The sequence below is a fragment of the Crocodylus siamensis genome, chromosome 2 (assembly GCF_052110815.1).
Source record: "Crocodylus siamensis isolate JL-2025a chromosome 2, ASM5211081v1, whole genome shotgun sequence".
NCBI classification, from domain to species: domain Eukaryota; kingdom Metazoa; phylum Chordata; order Crocodylia; family Crocodylidae; genus Crocodylus; species Crocodylus siamensis.
Window position 1 is genome coordinate 185,960,343 of NC_143396.1, and position 19,083 is coordinate 185,979,425.

The following is a 19,083-nucleotide window of genomic DNA, read 5'->3' on the forward strand; positions in this document are numbered from 1 at the left end:
CCAGATTAATTGTGAAGAGGAAGGAAAGGAAAAGGACTTAACTAATCACAGTGACAGTTCTGTGATTATTTACTAACTTCTCAAGATTATATGTTTTTCAACTGATTTAATAAAACTAGGGAAACAAAGAATTATCAACCTTAAACAGATGGATCTTAGGCCTATCGTATTTCCAACATGCTTGACTTATATTGTTTTGTACTCAGTATTACAAATTTCTGTAATTTCTATTCAGTCTTACTAACAGAACATCCTCCAAGATTGCCTCCTTCATATCGGAATTTTGTGGTGACAACATGATTTTTAAACTCAAAATGCCCGTTCAACACTTACTTGAGTTGATGGCATTGACAAGGCAACCTGAGCCAACTGGTACAGTTCACATCTAGCTATTTTCTGAGTCTCCCAGTATTTCAAAATATTTACATCTTTGTTCAGTCATGGCTCATCCACAAATGAGTCCATAAATGGACCAGTCCTGTTTGACTGGGTGCTTCAAGTTCTTTCTTGACTGAAGAAATGGTTCCAAATCATCATCATCATCCTTTTCTGTGTGTGTAGTATGCAGATTAGAGTCAACTGATGATTTCTACATTCATGCCATTGCCATAAATGACAGTTCCCATCCTCTGCCATGGTGACATGAGATGACACCTGGCTTTAGTTCTGTCCATGTCAGACAACAGCAGTTGATACCGAGGATCTAGGTATATAGCTGCAAGTATCAGTTTGTTTTCAAAAAGATATTTTTCACGTTCTTTCATGGTGCCTACTAACTTGCTAGAAAACTGTCTTGCTACTTTTGAGATTTTCCAGATGACACTTCAACCATTTCCCATAGAAATCCCCTATGGTAAGCTGTCCAGATTGCAGTGTTTTAGTTGCCACTTTGGCTGGTTGCAGAGCAGGTGTCAGTTCCTGAACTGATATCTAGTCATTGTCACTGATGTGAAGGTCATGGTTTGATATTGCCATGTCTTGACAAAATTTCCACAGTGCCAGCAATCGCTTCAGCATGTCACAGGTTGAGTGTATTCTTGTAGGGCAATCCAAGATGGGTTTCTTCAATTTTAACCTTTTTAAAATTACCATTATTGTTTGCTTTCTTAGCTTCTTAGTTCTATAGCATGCTTTTGCAATAACTTGAGCAGCTGACTGTTCTTTTAATGCATCATCAACTGCTAGTTACAGTGTGTGTGCAGAACAGTGAGCACCTTTAACTATAAGAAGTGGTGAACTTGTTTCAGAAAAAGAATTTCTAGCATCTTCAAGCTCTTCCATGAGTCTGTCTTCCTCTCCTGTGCATCCATCTTCCTTGTCCTTCATTCCAACCTGCTCTTCTTCAGTAGATGAACTGAACTCACTTGAACAATCTTCTGCCTGATCTTCAATCATTATCTGCACCATTTTTACCATATTTGATCCATTGTCTGTTCCAGAACACAGCTGCATGGGCTTAATATCATAATTAGTGATAGTGTCCATGATCAAAGTTTTCAGGTACTCAGAGGTATGCCTCCCTTTAATCTCCCTCATTGCAAGAGTCCTCAGAACAATTTGGCCACCAGCAATAAACTGGATGTTTGTTCCAAGTATTGATCTGCCAATTCTGGTTGCACAATCCAACTTCAAGCAAATGAGCCTATTTTTAATTTTATCCTTGATTACATTGCATATGTTCGCTGCTACTTGTGTAACTTTGTGTCTCAGGTTTTGGGCGTTGATCGATATCTTCCCCCCAAGACCTTCAATTATGGGATCAATTATCTTCTTAAATCCTGAATCTTCCATTAAGGTAAATGGCCTTCCATTGCATGTTACAAGTTCCACACAGGCATCAACAAGTTTTGATTCATCAATATTAGTTTAACTCTTTTCCTATAAAATACTGCATATAAAGTACTTTGCACTGAGAGGGTTGACTTTTTCTTTTGTAATTCTAATTCACCGCCAGCTTCCTTTTCTCTCTTCCTTTTTGAAAGTGAAAGTTGAATGTATTGTTTTGGGTGATGCTTCTGTATGTGCCTTTCTAGGTTGGATGCATGATTGCCCTTCATCACTACTGAACAGTCTTCAACTTAACATATTGATTCATTTTTTGTGGAATCAAACTTGAAATATCTCCCTACAGGATTAACTTGTTCCCTACCCATGTTGAAAATGGATTGTAATGCTGATCTGTAATAAGCAACGAGAGGGCTCATGTAAATTCGCATCATCATGAGTCCAACCCAATCCACCATGGCCTCACTCTCCTATCACACAAATCACTCCCACACGCAGTATCTCTAACATCAAATACTAGTCATATCATGGGACCAGGATCCCCCCACTAATCTCTTGCTTAATCGCATTCACCATCTATCCCCATGCTGCCTGACCTTCCTTTCTAATCTGTTGGAGGCTGCTACTTCTCAGCCTCTGTCCCAGTGACCTAGCAGCATTCATTGGTGGCACCACCCCTCCTCCCTCTTCTATAGGGTAATCCCCCTGTTATAGATATATAGATGATCTACCTGGTATTAATATTAAGGATGTTATAACATTTTTTAATCCCCTGGGAAGCAGGAACCTCCAGAGCCAGCCCAGAAGTGAAACACCATCTCCAGTGAGCCTTCCCCCCCACACACCATGCTTCCCATTGCCTGGACTCGTGAAGGAACCATCAATGCTGACCTTGTGAAGGAACACCTTGAGAGGCTAGACAGCTTCAAGTCAGCCGGCCCTGACAATCTACACCCCAGGGTACTCAAGGAGCTGGCAAACATCATAGCTCAGCCTCTGGCATGGATCTTTGAAAACTCCTGGGGCTCTGGTGTAGAGCCCGAAGATTGGAAGAAGGCCAACATGGTGCCTATCTTCAAGAAAGAGAGGAAAGTGGATCTGGCAAACTATAGGCCCATCAGCCTGACTCGTATCCTGGGGAAGATCTTAGAAAAGTTTATTAAAGAGGCCATCCTTAATGGACTGGCTGACGCCAACATCCTGAGGGATAGCCAGCATGGGTTTGTTGCTGGTAGGTCTTGCTTGACCAATCTCATTTCCTTCTATGACCAGGTGACCTATCACCTGGACAAGGGAGAAGAGATTGATGTCGTATATCTTGACTTCAAAAAGCCTTCAGTCTGGTATCCCATGATCACCTCTTGGCGAAACTGGCCAGTTGTGACCTTAGGTCCACCACAATCCACTGGCTGGGAAATTGGCTCCGTGGTCAGACCCAGAGGGTGGTAATTGATGGAAGTCAATGGTCATAGTACCCTGTGACCAGTGGGGTCCCCCAAAGCTCTGTCCTTGGACCCCTATTGTTCAACATCTTCATTAATGATGTGGACATTGGAGTCAGGAGTGGACTGGCCAAGTTCGCCGATGACACCAAACTTTGGGGCAGAGCATCCACACCAGGCGGGTGATCCAGGCAGACCTGGACAGGCTCAGCAAATGGGCGGACGAGAACCTGATAGTATTTTAACACTGAAAAATGCAAGGTTCTCCACCTTGGGAGGAAAAACCTGCAGCATCCTTACCGGCTCGGCAGTGCTACGCTGGCTAGCACTATGGAAGAAAGAGACTTGGGGGTCATCATTGACCACAAGATGAACATGAGCCTGCAATGGGATGCTGCAGCTGGTAAAGCGACCAAAATGCTGGCTTGCATCCATAGATGCTTCTCAAGCAAATCCCAGGACGGCATTCTCCCATTGTACTTGGCCTTGGTGAGGCTGCAGCTGGAGTACTGTGTCCAGTTTTGGGCTCCACAATTCAAAAAGGATGTGGAGAAGTTTGAGAGAATCCAGAGAAGAGCGACGCGCATGACCAGAGGTCAGGAAAACAGACCTTATGATGACAGGCTGATAGCCATGGGGCTCTTTAGTCTGGAAAAGTGTGGGCTCAGGGGTGATCTGATGGCCATCTATAAGTTTATCAGGGTGACCACCAGTTTCTGGGTGAACGTTTGTTCACCAGAGCGCCCCGAGGGATAACGAGGTTGAATGGTTATTAACTACTGCAAGACCATTTCAGGCTGGACATAAGGAAGAATTTCTTTACTGTCCGAGCCCCCAAGGTCTGGAGCAGCCTGTCATCGGAGGTGGTTAAAGCACCTACAATGAACACCTTCAAGAGCAAATAGGATGCTTATCTTGCTGGGATTCTGTGACCCCAGCTGTCTTCCTGCCTTTTGGGCAGGGAACTGGACTTGATGATCTTCCAAGGTCCCTTCCAGCCCTAATATCTATGAAATCTATGGACTGAGGGCTCCTTTAGACTTCCTGGGCCTCAGAGAGTCTGCTCACTCACCTCTCTGATTCTTAGGGCCTGGACTAGGCGAGTAGGGTCCTGCACTATGCACTCTGCTCTGCCTGGGGCCCTGAAGGCCTAGCCACCACAGATGCATTAACATCTACCACCTACATAGGCTGGCTGAGCACTGCAGCATGGAGGAGGTACTCTGCTTTTCCTGTCTTTCTGTAATCATATTTCCTGTTTTCCTGCCCCAGTTTTGGGTTCACAGATTAATCCCTATTTCTCCAAACATATGTAAATGTAAAATGAAATAAGAATATACGGTCTCATTGTACTGTACATGTACAGACCATTTGATAGACACCAAATATGTTCTGTCACCTGTCTTGTATTGTTGTATCACCTCACATACGTGTTGTATGTTCAGCCCTTCCATGTTGTAACTATGTTGACCAAACCCCTGTCACAAGGGGAAGCAGCAAGCAGACCTCCAATCCAATCCCTGGCTAATGCTTCCCAGGCCCAGCCCTTGAAGAAGGCAAAGTATAGAAGCCTGTACAAACCCAAAATATATAAACCCTTAATCCTCCCATTTATTGATTTTATTTATGTGCTCATTCTGATTCTGATTCTGGTACTGGTGGAGCCAGTGAGTGTACCACATCAGGTGTGTTTTGTTTGGTTGAATCCTTATTCTGAACCAGCAACCTGATTTTTTGCTATTCTGTTCCCGGTTCAGGTTCAGCAGAGTGGGGGGGGGTGTATACACTGTTGCTGTTCCTGTTCTGAAGGAGTACAAATTATATCACCTCTAGTATAAAAAGAGCTTTGCTGTGACATGCTGTAGGCAGAAATTGAAACAGTTCTCCAGGCACTAACCGTGAATGAAAGGCTGGATTCCATCTGAAGCTGGGATTCCCTCTGTACTGGACATGTTTATTTAGTTGAAATATCCAGGACACTGTCTTTTCCTTGAAAGTACACTATCAACCTAATTTGCAAAGACCTGCATTCTTCAATCTTATTATTGTCTGATTCTTGCATTCTTACTGAAGAACTTACCCTTTCCTAGGAGCTAAATTTTGTAGCAACTAAATGGACTAGGTCTCTTTTCAGACCTGTCAGCTCTGTTAGAATACTGAAATTGAAAACAGCTTTTCCTACTGCAGTAACATCATTAAAGAGTTGTGAGCTTTTCTGACCAATGTATATTATACAGGTATCCAAAAAACGGTGGTAGATGTCATAGTTGTTTCATACCTAAAGCTGTGTGTTAGAGGATATGGGGTTTGTCTGTATTTTTTATGCAAACTGAGATTTGGTTTAACTGCTTAAGGCTGTGCTACTTGATACCTGACTTTAAGGTTAACTTCTTTCCAAAGACACTTGCTGGAAGTGGCAATAGGTGACTGTGGAGAGTAACCTGCATTTCACAGTAACCAGGTCTGGGCTGGATAAGTGAACTATCAAGACTAATGAACATTTGAATAGGTCTGCATGGGTAGCGCATTGCATATGCACAAGAGCAGAACAGGGAGATCAGGTGTTAAAAACAGTGCATACAAACAGGGAAGACTCCCAGTGGCACAGGAAGTATTAGGTAAGGGACATGAGGACGATGTATAAGCTTTCACAGCAGGGAGGACCTGATTTAGTTGCTGGACTGGTCAGGGTCAGAGAAAGACAAACCAGGAGCTGCTGTCTGTCTGTCTGAAGAGACACTGACCTGCAGGGACCTGCAAGGGAAGGATGAGCTAGTTGTGAGGGGCATTTGCATTCAGGCCTATTTCTTCTGCTTGGGGAGTGTGGGCCTAAGCCCATCTTGAAAAACTATAAGCCCCTCTTAAAAAGGGAAGGTCACTGAGAAGTTTGCCTGGAACAAAAAAGAAAACAGGAAAGGGAGTGAGGGTTGCAGGTTAACAACAAAGAAACTGGAAGGGATACTGAGCAGAGCATGCTGACCAGCACCCGCTGCCCACTGAATAAGTTGAAAGAGCCTGTGAATACCAGCCAGTGAAACTCTGCCTGGAGATGTGAGTGGATAAATACCAGGAAAGCAGCCCTACACACTCATTTTGGTCCCCCCCCCCGGCCAGAGCTTCCTCCTTGGTATCATAGCTAGAGCCAGGAGGAGGCTGACCAGGAGGTCCCCGGGTTTTGATGGGGCCACAGATGGACGTTCACTTTGGAACGACTGGTGTAACTTAACGCTCTGTCATTTTTAAGTAAGGCAGTGGTGTTTTCAGAAAGCTGCTGTGCTTTGGTTGCTTATAACCAACCATGTGGCTCAAAGCTCAGAGTTTGACTCTAGACCAGAGGCCTCACACCTTCACTGGGATTCTCGCTGTAGATGTTGTTTACAGGAGCAGGCAGGGAATCGAAGTCCGTACTAAACCCCGGAGGCAGGCAGTTGGATTGTAGTTTGCAGCTCTCAGGAGAGATGTTAGACAGTGAGTTTCCCCCCGTGAAAGCCTAGAAACCTGAAGAGGAGGCAGTACCCAGATTTAGTTAAGACTCTGGAAACTTAAAGTACCTCAACATCCAGCAACTGGATTATCTGACCACAATCAGGTGAATGTCCAAAAAGGGGTACTTAGCCATCATTTGGTATTGTGTCTCTGATATAAGAAAAAGAACGAGAGCATTTGTATCCAGCTGACAGACGTTTGGGAAAACAATATCACATGCTTGCTACCCTAAAATACAATTTTTGCGCAAGTGATGAGTATGCAAGGACACCTAAGTATGAGGTAAATAATTAGTGGTGACAGTGTAACTATTGTGGGCTAAACTTTGTTTAAAGTGAATTAAATTAATTTTCTTGATGCAAGTATATATTGGAAAGACTCCTGGAAATATGGTACATGCTACTTTCAGAAATGGAGAAAGCAGAGAATTTCCTTCATTGAAAGTGTCCATGATCATAAGTCGCCTATGTAGCTGTATGGTCTTATTAAGGGTTCCATCCTTCCTTCCTGTTTGAGCTTGTAAGCTCTTCTGGGCAGGAATGATAACATATATTTTTTAGCATTTGATACAATCAGACTCGCGTTTTCATTGGCCTAACAGCCCAAGCATAATTGGACCAATTTAAAATGGTATGAAGTTTATTATTATTTGTCTGTATTCATTCTGAGCTCTGTCACCTAGGCTGACTTCTCTGGTCCTACTTTTTTAAACATAGTCATGTTTTGGGAAACTGAATCCCATTTTTAGTCTTGAAATTATGGTTCTCAATGCTAAAATGCTTCTTTGGAAGGCTGAAAATGCATCCATTTGCAACTGAATTTGTGGATCTGTAATAACTTTGCTAAATAAGTATATCAGTCAGGTTGGGGGAGAAAAACAAACACTAAGCCAGCTTTTCTTTGGACCCCAAGTAGTAAGACCTGGCTGATGCTGCATCTTGGAAAAAATATAACTTGCTGCTCTTGTTCTACCTTCTTTTTTGCTTGGAGACTCAAATGTATACACTATGCTTATTAACTGCCCACATGGAAGAGAAGGGCATGCTGGAACAAAGCCCCAAAGCGCTGTGTGGTTGAGTCACTGAAATGAGAGAAATCATAGCAGTAATCTTAGTTCTCCCATCCACCTTTTTGTCCCCATTGTACTATCTTCACCCACATAGTCTTGTTTTCCTCTTCAGACTGCTGTTTTTCTTGTGTTGTTGACTATATGATTTTCTGAAAACTATGACAAAAAAATGTAACAAAGCATGTAGTCAGGTTGTTAGAGCAGAGGTCTCTTGGTAAATTTAGTCCACTATCTTATCTTCAACAGTAACTAGCATCAGGTGCCTCAGAGAAAGGTGGAAGAAAGCCCACAATAGACAGATGAAGGATAATGTGCTCCCAGAGGGGTTCTTCTCTTAACTCTTAATTCCTAGTGGTAACCAAGGGTCCAAAGGTATCAGATGTTGCATCTTCCCTAGAGATTTCTTTTGGTTTTTAGTTTTTCTTCTATGATTACTTCTGAATATTGTTATTGTCCATGTAAGTGTCCAATTAATCCTTGAATCTTAATGAGTTCTGGGCTTCATGAGCATCTTTTGCAATGAGTTTCAGTTTAATTATGCATTGTAAGGAAAAATATTTTTTTTATCCATTTTACATTTGCTGTCATCTCTCAATGTCACTGATTTGTCTCCATATGTATTTTGAGACAGTCTCTTTGATACCATTCGCTGTTTTGTGTGCAAAGTCTCCTTTTAAATGAAACTACCTTGATATCTTCTCTTAGAGAGTTTTTCAATATTATGTAACTGTTATTAGGTTTTTGTAGTCTCAGTTTCTCGACTCTCCTCTAATTCTGAATTTTTATTTTTGAGATGAGGGTGACCAGTCCTGAAATAAATATTCCAGTTTAGGAAAAATCATTTCTTTTATATTAACGTTATAAAAATATCTGTGTTCTCCATTGCATTCTTTATATGTTGTAATGTTATATGTTCAGGTTGACAGTAGCTTAACCTTGCTGGCATAATTTTAGACAACTCATCCTTTTTCCTGAGCTGACACAGTTAATTTAGAGTTTAGTTACATTTTCACCTTCAACCAGTTTACTAAATATGTTACTGGTCTGTAGCACCTGAGGTCATCCCTAAAGCCCTTTTAAAAATCTAGCTACAATGTTTTCTGTTTACCAGTTAGTTGGTATAGTAGCTGTTTTTAAAGAGATATTGATTTTTCCCCCCTTAGAAGCTCAGTTACCTCAATTTTAAGGTCATTCACAATTCTTGAGTGTATACCAGCTGGACCAGGTGATTTATTTGGTTTGTTTAGCCTTATTTTGTTTCAAGCATTGTAGTAGAACACTTTTTAGCATGTCAAATGATCTCTCTCTATTATACGTTTACCTTGCTTGTCACTAGTTACCAGTTTTAAACACACAAGAAATATAAACACAATCATACTTGAAATGAAACTTACTGATCTCTATAGCTACCGTAATATTTGGCAACTAAATCTGTTCAGGAAGTAGTTTTGTATATGTGAAGTACACATGATTAAATAGGTTAGAAATATACTGGGCCAGTTTGTGTGCGTTTGCTCTGCGTGCGCACCCCGCCCCACTACATGCTTATAATAGTTGTGTGTGTGTGTAGCTTGTTTGTAATATTTTTTTAGTTTGAAAATATTTTTGCATCATCATTGAGAATCTCCACCTTCCAGTTCTCTCCCTCCAAAAGGAAAACACTTTCAAAATACTAAATTAATATGCTAATGTAATGGAAGGACACATCTTTAAAAAAAATGCATCTCAATTTCAGTTTTTTTGGGGACTTGCATTTAAATGTTATGTATCCTTATCTAGCCCTTTTTAAATGTGAAGTTCATATAAATTAAAAAATGTGGCAAAGTAATACAATTCTTAAATTTAAAATTCTGGAATTAATAAAATATCTATTGTTTGCCTTTGGTATGGTAGTTAAAAATGGGAAGTAGACAAATAATGCTATATTCTGAGTATCTTTATTCCTCAAAATATTACCTTTTTTACTGCCTTTCAATCAGAAGACTTCAGTACTTTACAGAAATTTAGCTTTACGGCACACTTTTGTTTTCAGCAAGTATTATATATGTGGATGAACTGGGCACTAAGGAGATAAGTGACTTAGCCCAAATAGCAGAGCAAGTCGGTAGCAAGACCCAGGACTCCAGAATACCATGCTTGTAGTCTTATAACAACTAAACGCATAATTATTTTCTCCAGCAGAATATGGAATGAAAATGTTCTCAGCCAGGAGGAGGATGTAGAATCTTTCCAATAAGAATTTTAACTACTGTGTATCTATTGTTGTTTTCAGTACTTGTGATATTATCAAGGTAAATAGTGATGTTTTCATTAGCTTCTTGGGATAGAACTCTCCCAAAAGGTGTGTAAGACCACCAACACACTAAGGAACACTGTGTAAAGAGCACAACCTGCTTTGAATTCCTTTTCACCAAAGTATTAATTGGGAATTAAGAATTTTTTTATTATATAGTCAAAGTCAGCATAAAGAAGAAGAATTTCTTTAAACATCAAGAATTTAAAGCAAAATGGTTGTTAAGCATATGGGTTAATAATAAATCAGTAGTAATGACTCCAGTGGCTCCTGGCCTTGGTATACCGAGCCTTTGTGACCCTCCCCAGCTTATGATTTTCAAATCTTATGGGGGGGGACAATCTCATTTTTTTTATGGGGGTGGGGCTCAGCCCCCTCCCCAGCTCCCTTGTAATTCGAACCCTGAGTGTAACCATGAAGAGGTCTGAAAAACTGGCCCGGTAATAGGCTCAGTTGCGTAATGGTTCACTAGGGTGATGACATGATATTGTTTGACCAAGTTCTTATTGGCTGAGGCACTCTGAAGATGTGACATTTTCTAGCATCTCTGAAAGCCATTTTTCCCATTAAATATAACATTTTCTGAAATATTTGGTTGTATTGCAGTTATAGAAATCTACCTTATGGAAAAAAAAATTTTGTATGGAAATACTGTACTTGATCAGAACCGTCATCAGAATTTAGGTATGAAGGATGAATATAAGGCAATCACGCTCTTGTTGCAGACAAAACAACAGCATCCTGGGTTGTATTAACAGGACTGTTACTCGTAAATCAAGGGAAACTACTTTTTCTGCCCTATTTGGCATTGGTTGGGCCTTGCCTGCAGTATTGTATACAGTTTTGGGCCCTGCACTTCAAGAAAGATGTGGTTGGAAAGAGTCTAGCGGAGAGTGATAAAAAATACCCTAGCAAGCATGACTTATGAGTAAAGGCTGAAAGAACTAGGATTATTTTGTCTGGAGAAGAGAAAATTGAGGGAGTGATTTGATAACAGTCTTAAAAGACCTGAAAAACTATTGCAAAGAGGGTGGTAGCCATTCCTCTGTGGATGTACAAGACAGGACTAGGAGCCATGACCTCAAATTGTGGCAGAGAACATTTAGGGAGATTAGGAAGAACTTTCTGACTATCAGGGTGGAACAGGCTTTCTTAGAGAAGTTGGGGAATCTCCATTTCTGGAAGCTTCAAGAGCAAGTTAGATAAAACCTTAGTTGGGATGATTTAGTCAGAGATGATCCTGCTTTGATCAGGAAACTGGGCTGGATGACTTCATGAGGTCCCTTTCAGCCCTATTTTCTTATTATGCCCATTTTTCCCCTTCAGAGATCATCTTGAAATATTACTCTGAAACTTTGTAATCCAAACTTTGTACTATTGTCTTAGAAATGATGCAAATGAAAAATTGACTAGAAACTTACTGTAAACAGTGATTACTCTTTTTTCATTTGCAAGCTGATAATAAAGTGATTATACATCATCATTCATAATCCTTAAATTCAGCAGTTTAATAGCCTAAAATATTCTTAGCAGCCAAAGCAAGATGATTAATTGTTCATATGTTTCCTTTTTCAAAACTAGTAAAACAAGAATGGAAATATTTATATAGGCTAGGGACAGACATTACGCACAAACCTATAACAGAACAGATGTTCAGTTCACATAAACCAGTTTGAAAATGGCTGAAACCGGTTTGAGATAAACCTGGTTGAATTTAGTATCAGACTTAACTGATTTGGGTCAAACCGGTTTATGCAATGTCTATCCCAGGCCCCTTGCTGGTTTAAGTTAAACCAAACTCCCCCACTATCCTGGCATGCTCTCTGGGCTGGGTGGGGCTCTGTGCTGCACAGAGAGAGAGTTGGCCCCTCCCCTCTGCGCCCTGGCTGCAGCTCCGGCAGAGACTGCAGGCATCTGTCTGGCTTCCCCTAGCATACCACATGCTGGGTATGGTCTGTGCTGTGGGAGACTGATTCCTTTCTTGGAAAAGCTGTTTAAGGAGAGCTTGAACTAATGGAGAGAGGCTTTGTATTCTGATTGGGTGACAAACACTCTTATCAATTCCCTGCTCATTGGGTGAGGGGATGAGGCTCCCTAATAAGTGTCCTGCTGGAGCCTGGCCATGCCCTTCTCATCTTAGCAGTGTGGAAGGGAAGGGAGGGCTGCTAGATCTAGCACTCCCCTGCTTGTAGCCTGAGCCACTGCAGGCATGTACCTGCATTTCTGGGATGTCTGTCTGGTTACAAACTAGTTCAGCCCACCCAGGTTAGACTAATCTGCAAAGATCGAATCAATTCAGGCTCAGGCTTTTTGAATGTCTGTCCCTAGCCATTAGGACAACTTATTTATGAAATGTAATGTAAATATTATTCTATGGTTTCAATATGCTGAGCATAGCCATTGTGGTGACACAGTGAAGAGATTTACTAACATTGATTTGTTTCTTCTCTTTTAATTCAGCTTTTGTTTTCTCTGTCAAGGAGTACCCTCCCAACATCCCCCCCCACAAAAAATTGTAAATTAATTCCCTAGTAAATATTTGTAGCATTCGTTTTTGCTACAATGTAGTAACTAGTTAATATGCTTTGTATTTAATTTAGTGAAACATTTTTGAAGAAAAGACAACTAATTTTGTTTATATGTTTGGTAGTTTAAAGAATGTTATTGTGATTTAAAAAAAAAATCCTCTATTTATCTTAGTTCTTTTTTCTTTTTTAAGCAGAGGGAGATTCACTTTCTCATGCTACTAAAATGTATAGGTACACTGATATGATTGATAAAATGATGATATAAACTGTAGCTTTTCATTGAAATGATCCTTTTTTGAGATTTAAAAATAAAAAAGGAATTCAAGGTCATAGGCATTGTATGCATTTCCAAGGGAATTCTTGTCATGGAGCTAAAATCATGTTTCACCTGCAGTCTTGATCTTCATTAGCTGATAGGAGGGATTTGCAGCATTGGCAATAAGTTCTGCTGGTTGCTGGCTGCTTGCCAAACCAAGGCTGCTCTTTAAGATAGCAGGTCTCTCTCCCTTTCTCTTTCTCTCTCTCCCCAGCTTTACTCACATGATCTTTGCAAGGAAAAATGTACTGTAGGATGTTATGTCAAGTTAGAAAAGACAAACTATTCTTTCTCTTTTCTGATATGATTGCATGTTTGTAATTTTGTAGCATATGATGTCACGAGGGTGTTGGCTTTTAGGAATTTTGCAGTTGAGAAGGAAGCAGTGGCAGTCTGTATGCAGTCAGAATTTTAAGACCTTTCAATATGCATTCGGTTTCTCTTCAGTTAGGTCCTGAACAAGCTTATAGATGGATGTTTGTACTTAATTCTTTAGTAAAGGCTTAGCATATGGAACATGAAACCAATTTAAGTGGATACTATATATGAAAGCAATGTCAAGTCCGTCTGGTTTTTCAAACTCTGTTCCTCTGCCAGGATATCCATTCTATCAGGTATCTTACAGGTATGTGCATGTTTTAAGTTTTCATTCGGTTAATGCATTTAGTTACGTAAAACCGTACAGCAGCGCCTATCTTTGTATTGACAATTATCATTTGCTTTGTTGTCTGAAAATGTACGAACTTAAAGAATGAGGAAGTGAAATATTCTAAACATTTTGAAGGGTTTGGAGCATGACTGAACTGTTATCATGTTAAGCTGTTTTCATTTTAAGCAAGGAAGTTATATGAATGGTAGTCAAGGTTTTGTTTGAGATCTAGGGAGAACAAAAAATGTTTCGAGAGCACTGCAGCTTGGAACAATTAAGTTGCAACCACAGATTTTTTTTTTTCTAAATGGTTCATGCCTTTCAGTCATTTACCGGTGAGAGATGTTTTTTTACCTCATTGAAAATTATGACTTCTCACATAGATTTCTAGTAAATATTGATCACATGAAACATTTTTGGTGGGAAGCACATGCTGAATAATTGGAATGTATTCACAATTGTGGCTATGCTTACAAAACAGAATAGCCTACAGAAAAGAATTGCACATGTGAAATGGTCGTGAATAGGCTTTAGTAGTTACCTTGCATCCAACTGTTTTTTTTTTTACAATAAGTCTTGTAAAATGGTTTAATACTGAAAGAATTGAAGTTTAAAAAGATGTTAAGTCATTCTTAGTACTGTTAAAAGGCTGCAATATGCTGCATAACAATTGAAGTAAATGTGTTACTTCTTAGTCTTCAGTGGCTAAAAGAGCTCAGGTTTCTGGCACACCTTAGGGAAGGAATGCAATCTTTTAAGTCAGAACTCCCTGCCTCTTTATGCTGCAAGAATGACAAAAGGAGTGAAAACCTGAGTTGAACTGGGAGGCTCTGTGCTATTACTCATCTTTTAGTAATGTGTTTGAAGAATGGTATAGGAGAGTAAGTTAATTATTAACTTGCTCATGCCCAGAAAATTTACCCGGCAAAGATTTATGTATAAAATATGATTGGGCGTGATGGTATCAGTGTTTCATAAAGAGTAATGATGAACATAATTCATAAGTACATTAGTGCATGTGCAATTTTATTTGTTGAAGAAATTGTTTAAACACTTTCCTATGTGATTTTAAAAAATGGTTCCCATGTGTCTTGTATATTTTGTCCTTTTTTCCTGCGTCATCAGAAAATCCCTTTGTAGCACTTCACATCTACCATGCCTAAAGGTGCTACAAGGTCAGAACATTAGAACTACTGCTTCCTCAACCTGACAAAGGGTGTTTGTACCCAGAAGCTTGCTAAGAAGAATTTTTCACACTAGTTGAGTTGGTCTAATAAAAGATATCAGATTTCCCCAAAGAACCTTGACTACTAGAATCTAACACTTACAAGGCTCACTAGTGATGGGAAGTTACTTCCACTGCCCAGATTTAGCAGAAGCTATCAAGCTTTCTCTTTGGTTCTAACCTTTTCTTGCTACATGCATGGAAAATCTGGTAATTAAGGGAGATAGCCTTTTGTTTTTTCCCCAGAGTACAGCCTATGCACTCATCCTTGTCATAATTCTTTTGTGCAAATTTATCAGTTCCTGTTGATTGGAATGGGTGATTCACCCAATATCTAGTATAAACTGTAAGGGTGATAGTGATTGTGATGAATGTGCCGCTAACCAATTTTCAACACTATAACTAGTGACAGTGAGAAAAAGGAGACTGAGTCACTGGATTTCATTCCCCTTTTCATGAACCTTTGACTTTACACTTCTAATACCTTACCCCTTGTAATATATTTCCTCTGTATTTTAATTCAGATGCTATTTTGTAAGTTTGATTCCTTACATAAAGGTTACTGTTATACATAATAAAAACACCTTTAAAGAGGTCCATTAAATTGTATTTGCATGTGTTTTAACACATCGGTTCAGCTCCACAATTCACTAAATCTTTTGCAGCTTGCAACCAAGTTTTTCTTGGAACACTCACAAGAAGGGCTTCTTACAAATACACAGACATTGTCAATCTTTTTAATAGCTAGGGCTGCCAAGTTGATTGTGCATATGTGTGGAGGCATGTGTGTGCATTTAAGAGACCATCTACAGTGTCAGATCGCTTGTTTCAAGGTAGTGAGTTTAAAACTGTCAATTCCCTTTCCAAGGAATAATGTAGATTATCTTTGGCTGTGTAGATGGATTCCAGTTATGTTGTTATATTTAGGTTTTTTACCACTCATGCCCTGACTATCTGGGCACCTTCCAGATTGGCCAAATATGACCAATATTTATTAAATGTGGCTCATATTCTTCTCTGAGCAAACCTGTGTGTGTGTAGTATGGTTTGATTCTTGCATTTGTATTCTCAATGTTTTAATAAAAATGACTATGTTGTTCCATGTGCTTAGGTTTGTAATGGTTCAATCAAATGAGTATGCCTTGGATTTAGAATAGAAGATGATGAGATTTGTGACATTTCCTGTAGTTTGTCCCATGGTTTTGGACTGTCCCTTAAAAAAGTTTTTTTGTTGTTTTGCTTTGCTTTTTCTCTTCATCCTTCTGGTAGCTAGTTTCATTGGCCCTGAAGAGCAGACTTGTCGGTCACTGAACTCACCTCAGAGTTGTGCAATCTCTTAGGTGGCAAAGATACATTAATGATTCTAGACCATGGGTGGGCAATTATTTGGGCCTATGGGCCACATAGGCAGTTTTGGGGAGCTATTTCAGGCAGGTCAGCACCCCCTTCCCCATAACAGATCACCAGACCCGGAGCCTGTGGGCCCTGTGTCTCCTCCCTGCCGCTGCTGCTGCTGCCAGTCAGCAGTAGGAGCTGAGCACATGGCCCTGGTCCACCCCATACCCACCCCAGACTCACCCTGGCCAGAGCAGACCAGCTTCAGATCAGCTGGGACCTGCACGCACAGCCCTGGCCTTGGCCTGCCCTGGACCTGCTCTGGACCAGCCCACGCATGATGGGTAGTGGTGGCTGGGCAGAAATTGCTGCTGGGTGCAGGGGAAAAGCAGCCTCCCTCCATCACCACTGTTGGGCCTGACTTGCTGTGGCTGCTTGGAACCCATGCCTGGGCAGCCTGGAGGTGGTGCTGGTAGCAGAGAGGAGCCACAGGGCAGCTTAGGCATGGGCTCCAGGCAGCCACAACAAGAACAGTCTGGCAGAGGTGAGGGGGAGTCAGCCACTTTTCCTCCATGCTTGGCAGCAGCTTCTGCCTGGGCACTGCCACTGCCACTTACTGTGGGCGGGCTGGTCCAGAATGGGTTAAAGGCAGGCTGGGGTTGGGACTGTGTACGCAGTTCCCGGCTGATCCAGAGCTGGTGTGGGGCAGGACAAGGTCACGGCTGTGCACATGAGTCCCCACCAGTCTCCAAAGGGCTGGGGTCAAGGCTGGCTGGTGGCAGCAACTGGAAGGAGCCGCCCTAGTTCTACTGCGTGGCTGGAAGTAGCCATGGGCCAGATGATGCCTGGGTCAAGTGGGACTGAGGGACCCACTTTGGGCTGGTCAGAGTCCCTCCATGGGTCAGATCCAGCCTGTGGGCCATATTTTGCCCACCCCGGTCTAGTTCATTGACTACCAGAATTGGGGCAGATTTCTGACCAGTTAGCTGTAAATGGTAACTTTGTGTTGCTCAGGAGTTCAGCTTTAACTCTTGAACCACACTGCAATTTACAGAATCTTTATAGAGCAGAGTAAAGGGCATTTGGGTGATGAATTTTGAGATGAATTACAAATTCCTTATGGTTCAAGTTTTGTTTTAGGAGCCCAACTAGAGGATTCATTACATTTGGCACTCTAGACGCATTATGAAAAGAGAATCTTTTCCCCACAGAATCTATGGTCTGTGAAATGCTGATATATATTTTCAATTTCTGAATGCTAAACAGGATCTCATATAGAATGCTAGCAGTTTATAGTCCCAGTATTTGAGAAGTAGCCTTAAACTGCTTCTTTAATTTTAGTTTTTAGGGACAAATTTGTTATCATGTACTAGGTATTTAAGACATGGAGCTGTCAGAATATCCTGGCCAATTGAACTTGGGGTTTCTGAGGCTGTTTTAACACTTTAGTAATGCAAAGCTGCTGGAGTGTCCACCCAGATCCCAAATGCAAACCTGGGTTTTCATCTTTTTGTTTTCCTACTGACTAGATTTGGTAGAATGCGTAGTAATTGAAAAAATTTATTGATTACCTTTGGTTGTTTGATTTTCCTGGTCATAATTCAGGGAAACTCGAGAACAAAACTTTTTCCTTTCTCAGAAACTCAAAAAAAATTGTGCTTTTTTTGACTGTCATTGTTCATTTTCCTCAGTTGGATAAAGACCACAGACTGCCTGTAGCAGGGAAGCCAATGGCCTCTCATTGTTACAAGCTACTTCAGTGAAAATAGTATATTTTGCACCCTCAGGAGATACTTAAGAGGACAAGCGTGGACCGACCATGTTGGCTGTGAGAATCTAGTGACCTTATTGAAAATAAATGTTGATAAACTGCTCTTTTTCAAAATTGTTTTCTTGTTTTCCTGAGACAGATCTTATTTGCCAGCCTTAGAAAAGGTTGAACTTTTAGTTTAGAAGAGTATCAGTGCAAATCACTTTCAGATATTGCCTCTGGTTCAGATTTTGTTGAGATTTAAATACAGTAATGTTATTAAGGAAAACAACTTTTATGGTACTTAATTTCTTGAAGAGCCTATTTCAGGTTAATCTTAGATTATCAATTAAATGCATATATTCTCAGAAAATTTATGTACTATATGGGCTACAGCTGTAATTCTAGGAAAATGCACTACTTATATTCTTCATACATAGCAAAAGAGGGCTTGAATTCTTTATGTAAGTGCCAGATTCAGCTCAGTCTTGACTTCAGTATCTGTGCAAGTATCTGTGCCTCCATAATATTAATGGATATTTGTTAACAAAAAAAGACCTGTTGCAGTCATAATATTATTATGGTATAATCATAGTATCATAATAGCATTGATAGTAATAGCATATTCTGAATTTGAGGTATTACTTACCAGGACCCTGGGCTAGCAACAGTGACAAGAAGGCGAGGCCATATTCTATCCAAAGGGCCAAGGGTCCTGAGCTCTTCTCAGGGATCAAATGCAGAGCATGATAACATTTCTCGGCTTATCAGGGATGCTTTATTCTTTCATTTAACTAAGCCTAAAGTGCTATCAGGCATTTATGGGAATCAGAATCCCACCTCTAGTCAAGTTTGCCTCATGCTGGCTTTAAAGGAAAGGAGTATTGCCTGTCTCAGGATTCCTTTGGGGCCAGGGGCATTGAGTGCTACTACTAATTTGTCTGACCTTAGTGGTAGGGTTACCACATGTCCAGGTTTTCCCAGACATGTCTGTTTGTGGGTTCTCCCATCTCCATCTAGGCAGTTTTTTAAAATATCAACAAATGTCCAGGATTTTGCTCTGCCTTTGCTCAGCATTGAAGTTTTCCCTGGAGCTTCCTGGCTTGTGCTTGGGTCTGGGGGGTGGGTGTGAAGGGTAGGACGATTGGAGTCTGGGGCATCATGTAGTCTGTGCGCAGTCCCAGCAGCTGCAGGCAGGTAAGGCC

General features: G+C 40.7%; 1 protein-coding gene across 5 annotated transcripts in view; it reads left to right on the forward strand.

The window, feature by feature from the left end:
• The window catches only part of PLEKHA7 (pleckstrin homology domain containing A7), a 332,850-nt gene that overhangs the window by 129,550 nt on the left and 184,217 nt on the right, over positions 1–19,083 (forward strand). For 2 of the 5 annotated variants that reach the window (XM_090032589.1, XM_090032591.1), the window contains exon 1: positions 13,128–13,544. The exons of the other annotated variants lie outside the window; for them this stretch is intronic. In XM_090032589.1, the coding sequence (XP_089888715.1) occupies positions 13,465–13,544 (80 nt within the window). In that variant the 5' untranslated portion in view covers positions 13,128–13,464. Of the gene's footprint in view, positions 1–13,127; positions 13,545–19,083 lie in introns of those variants that run through there. 5 annotated transcript variants of the gene reach the window in all.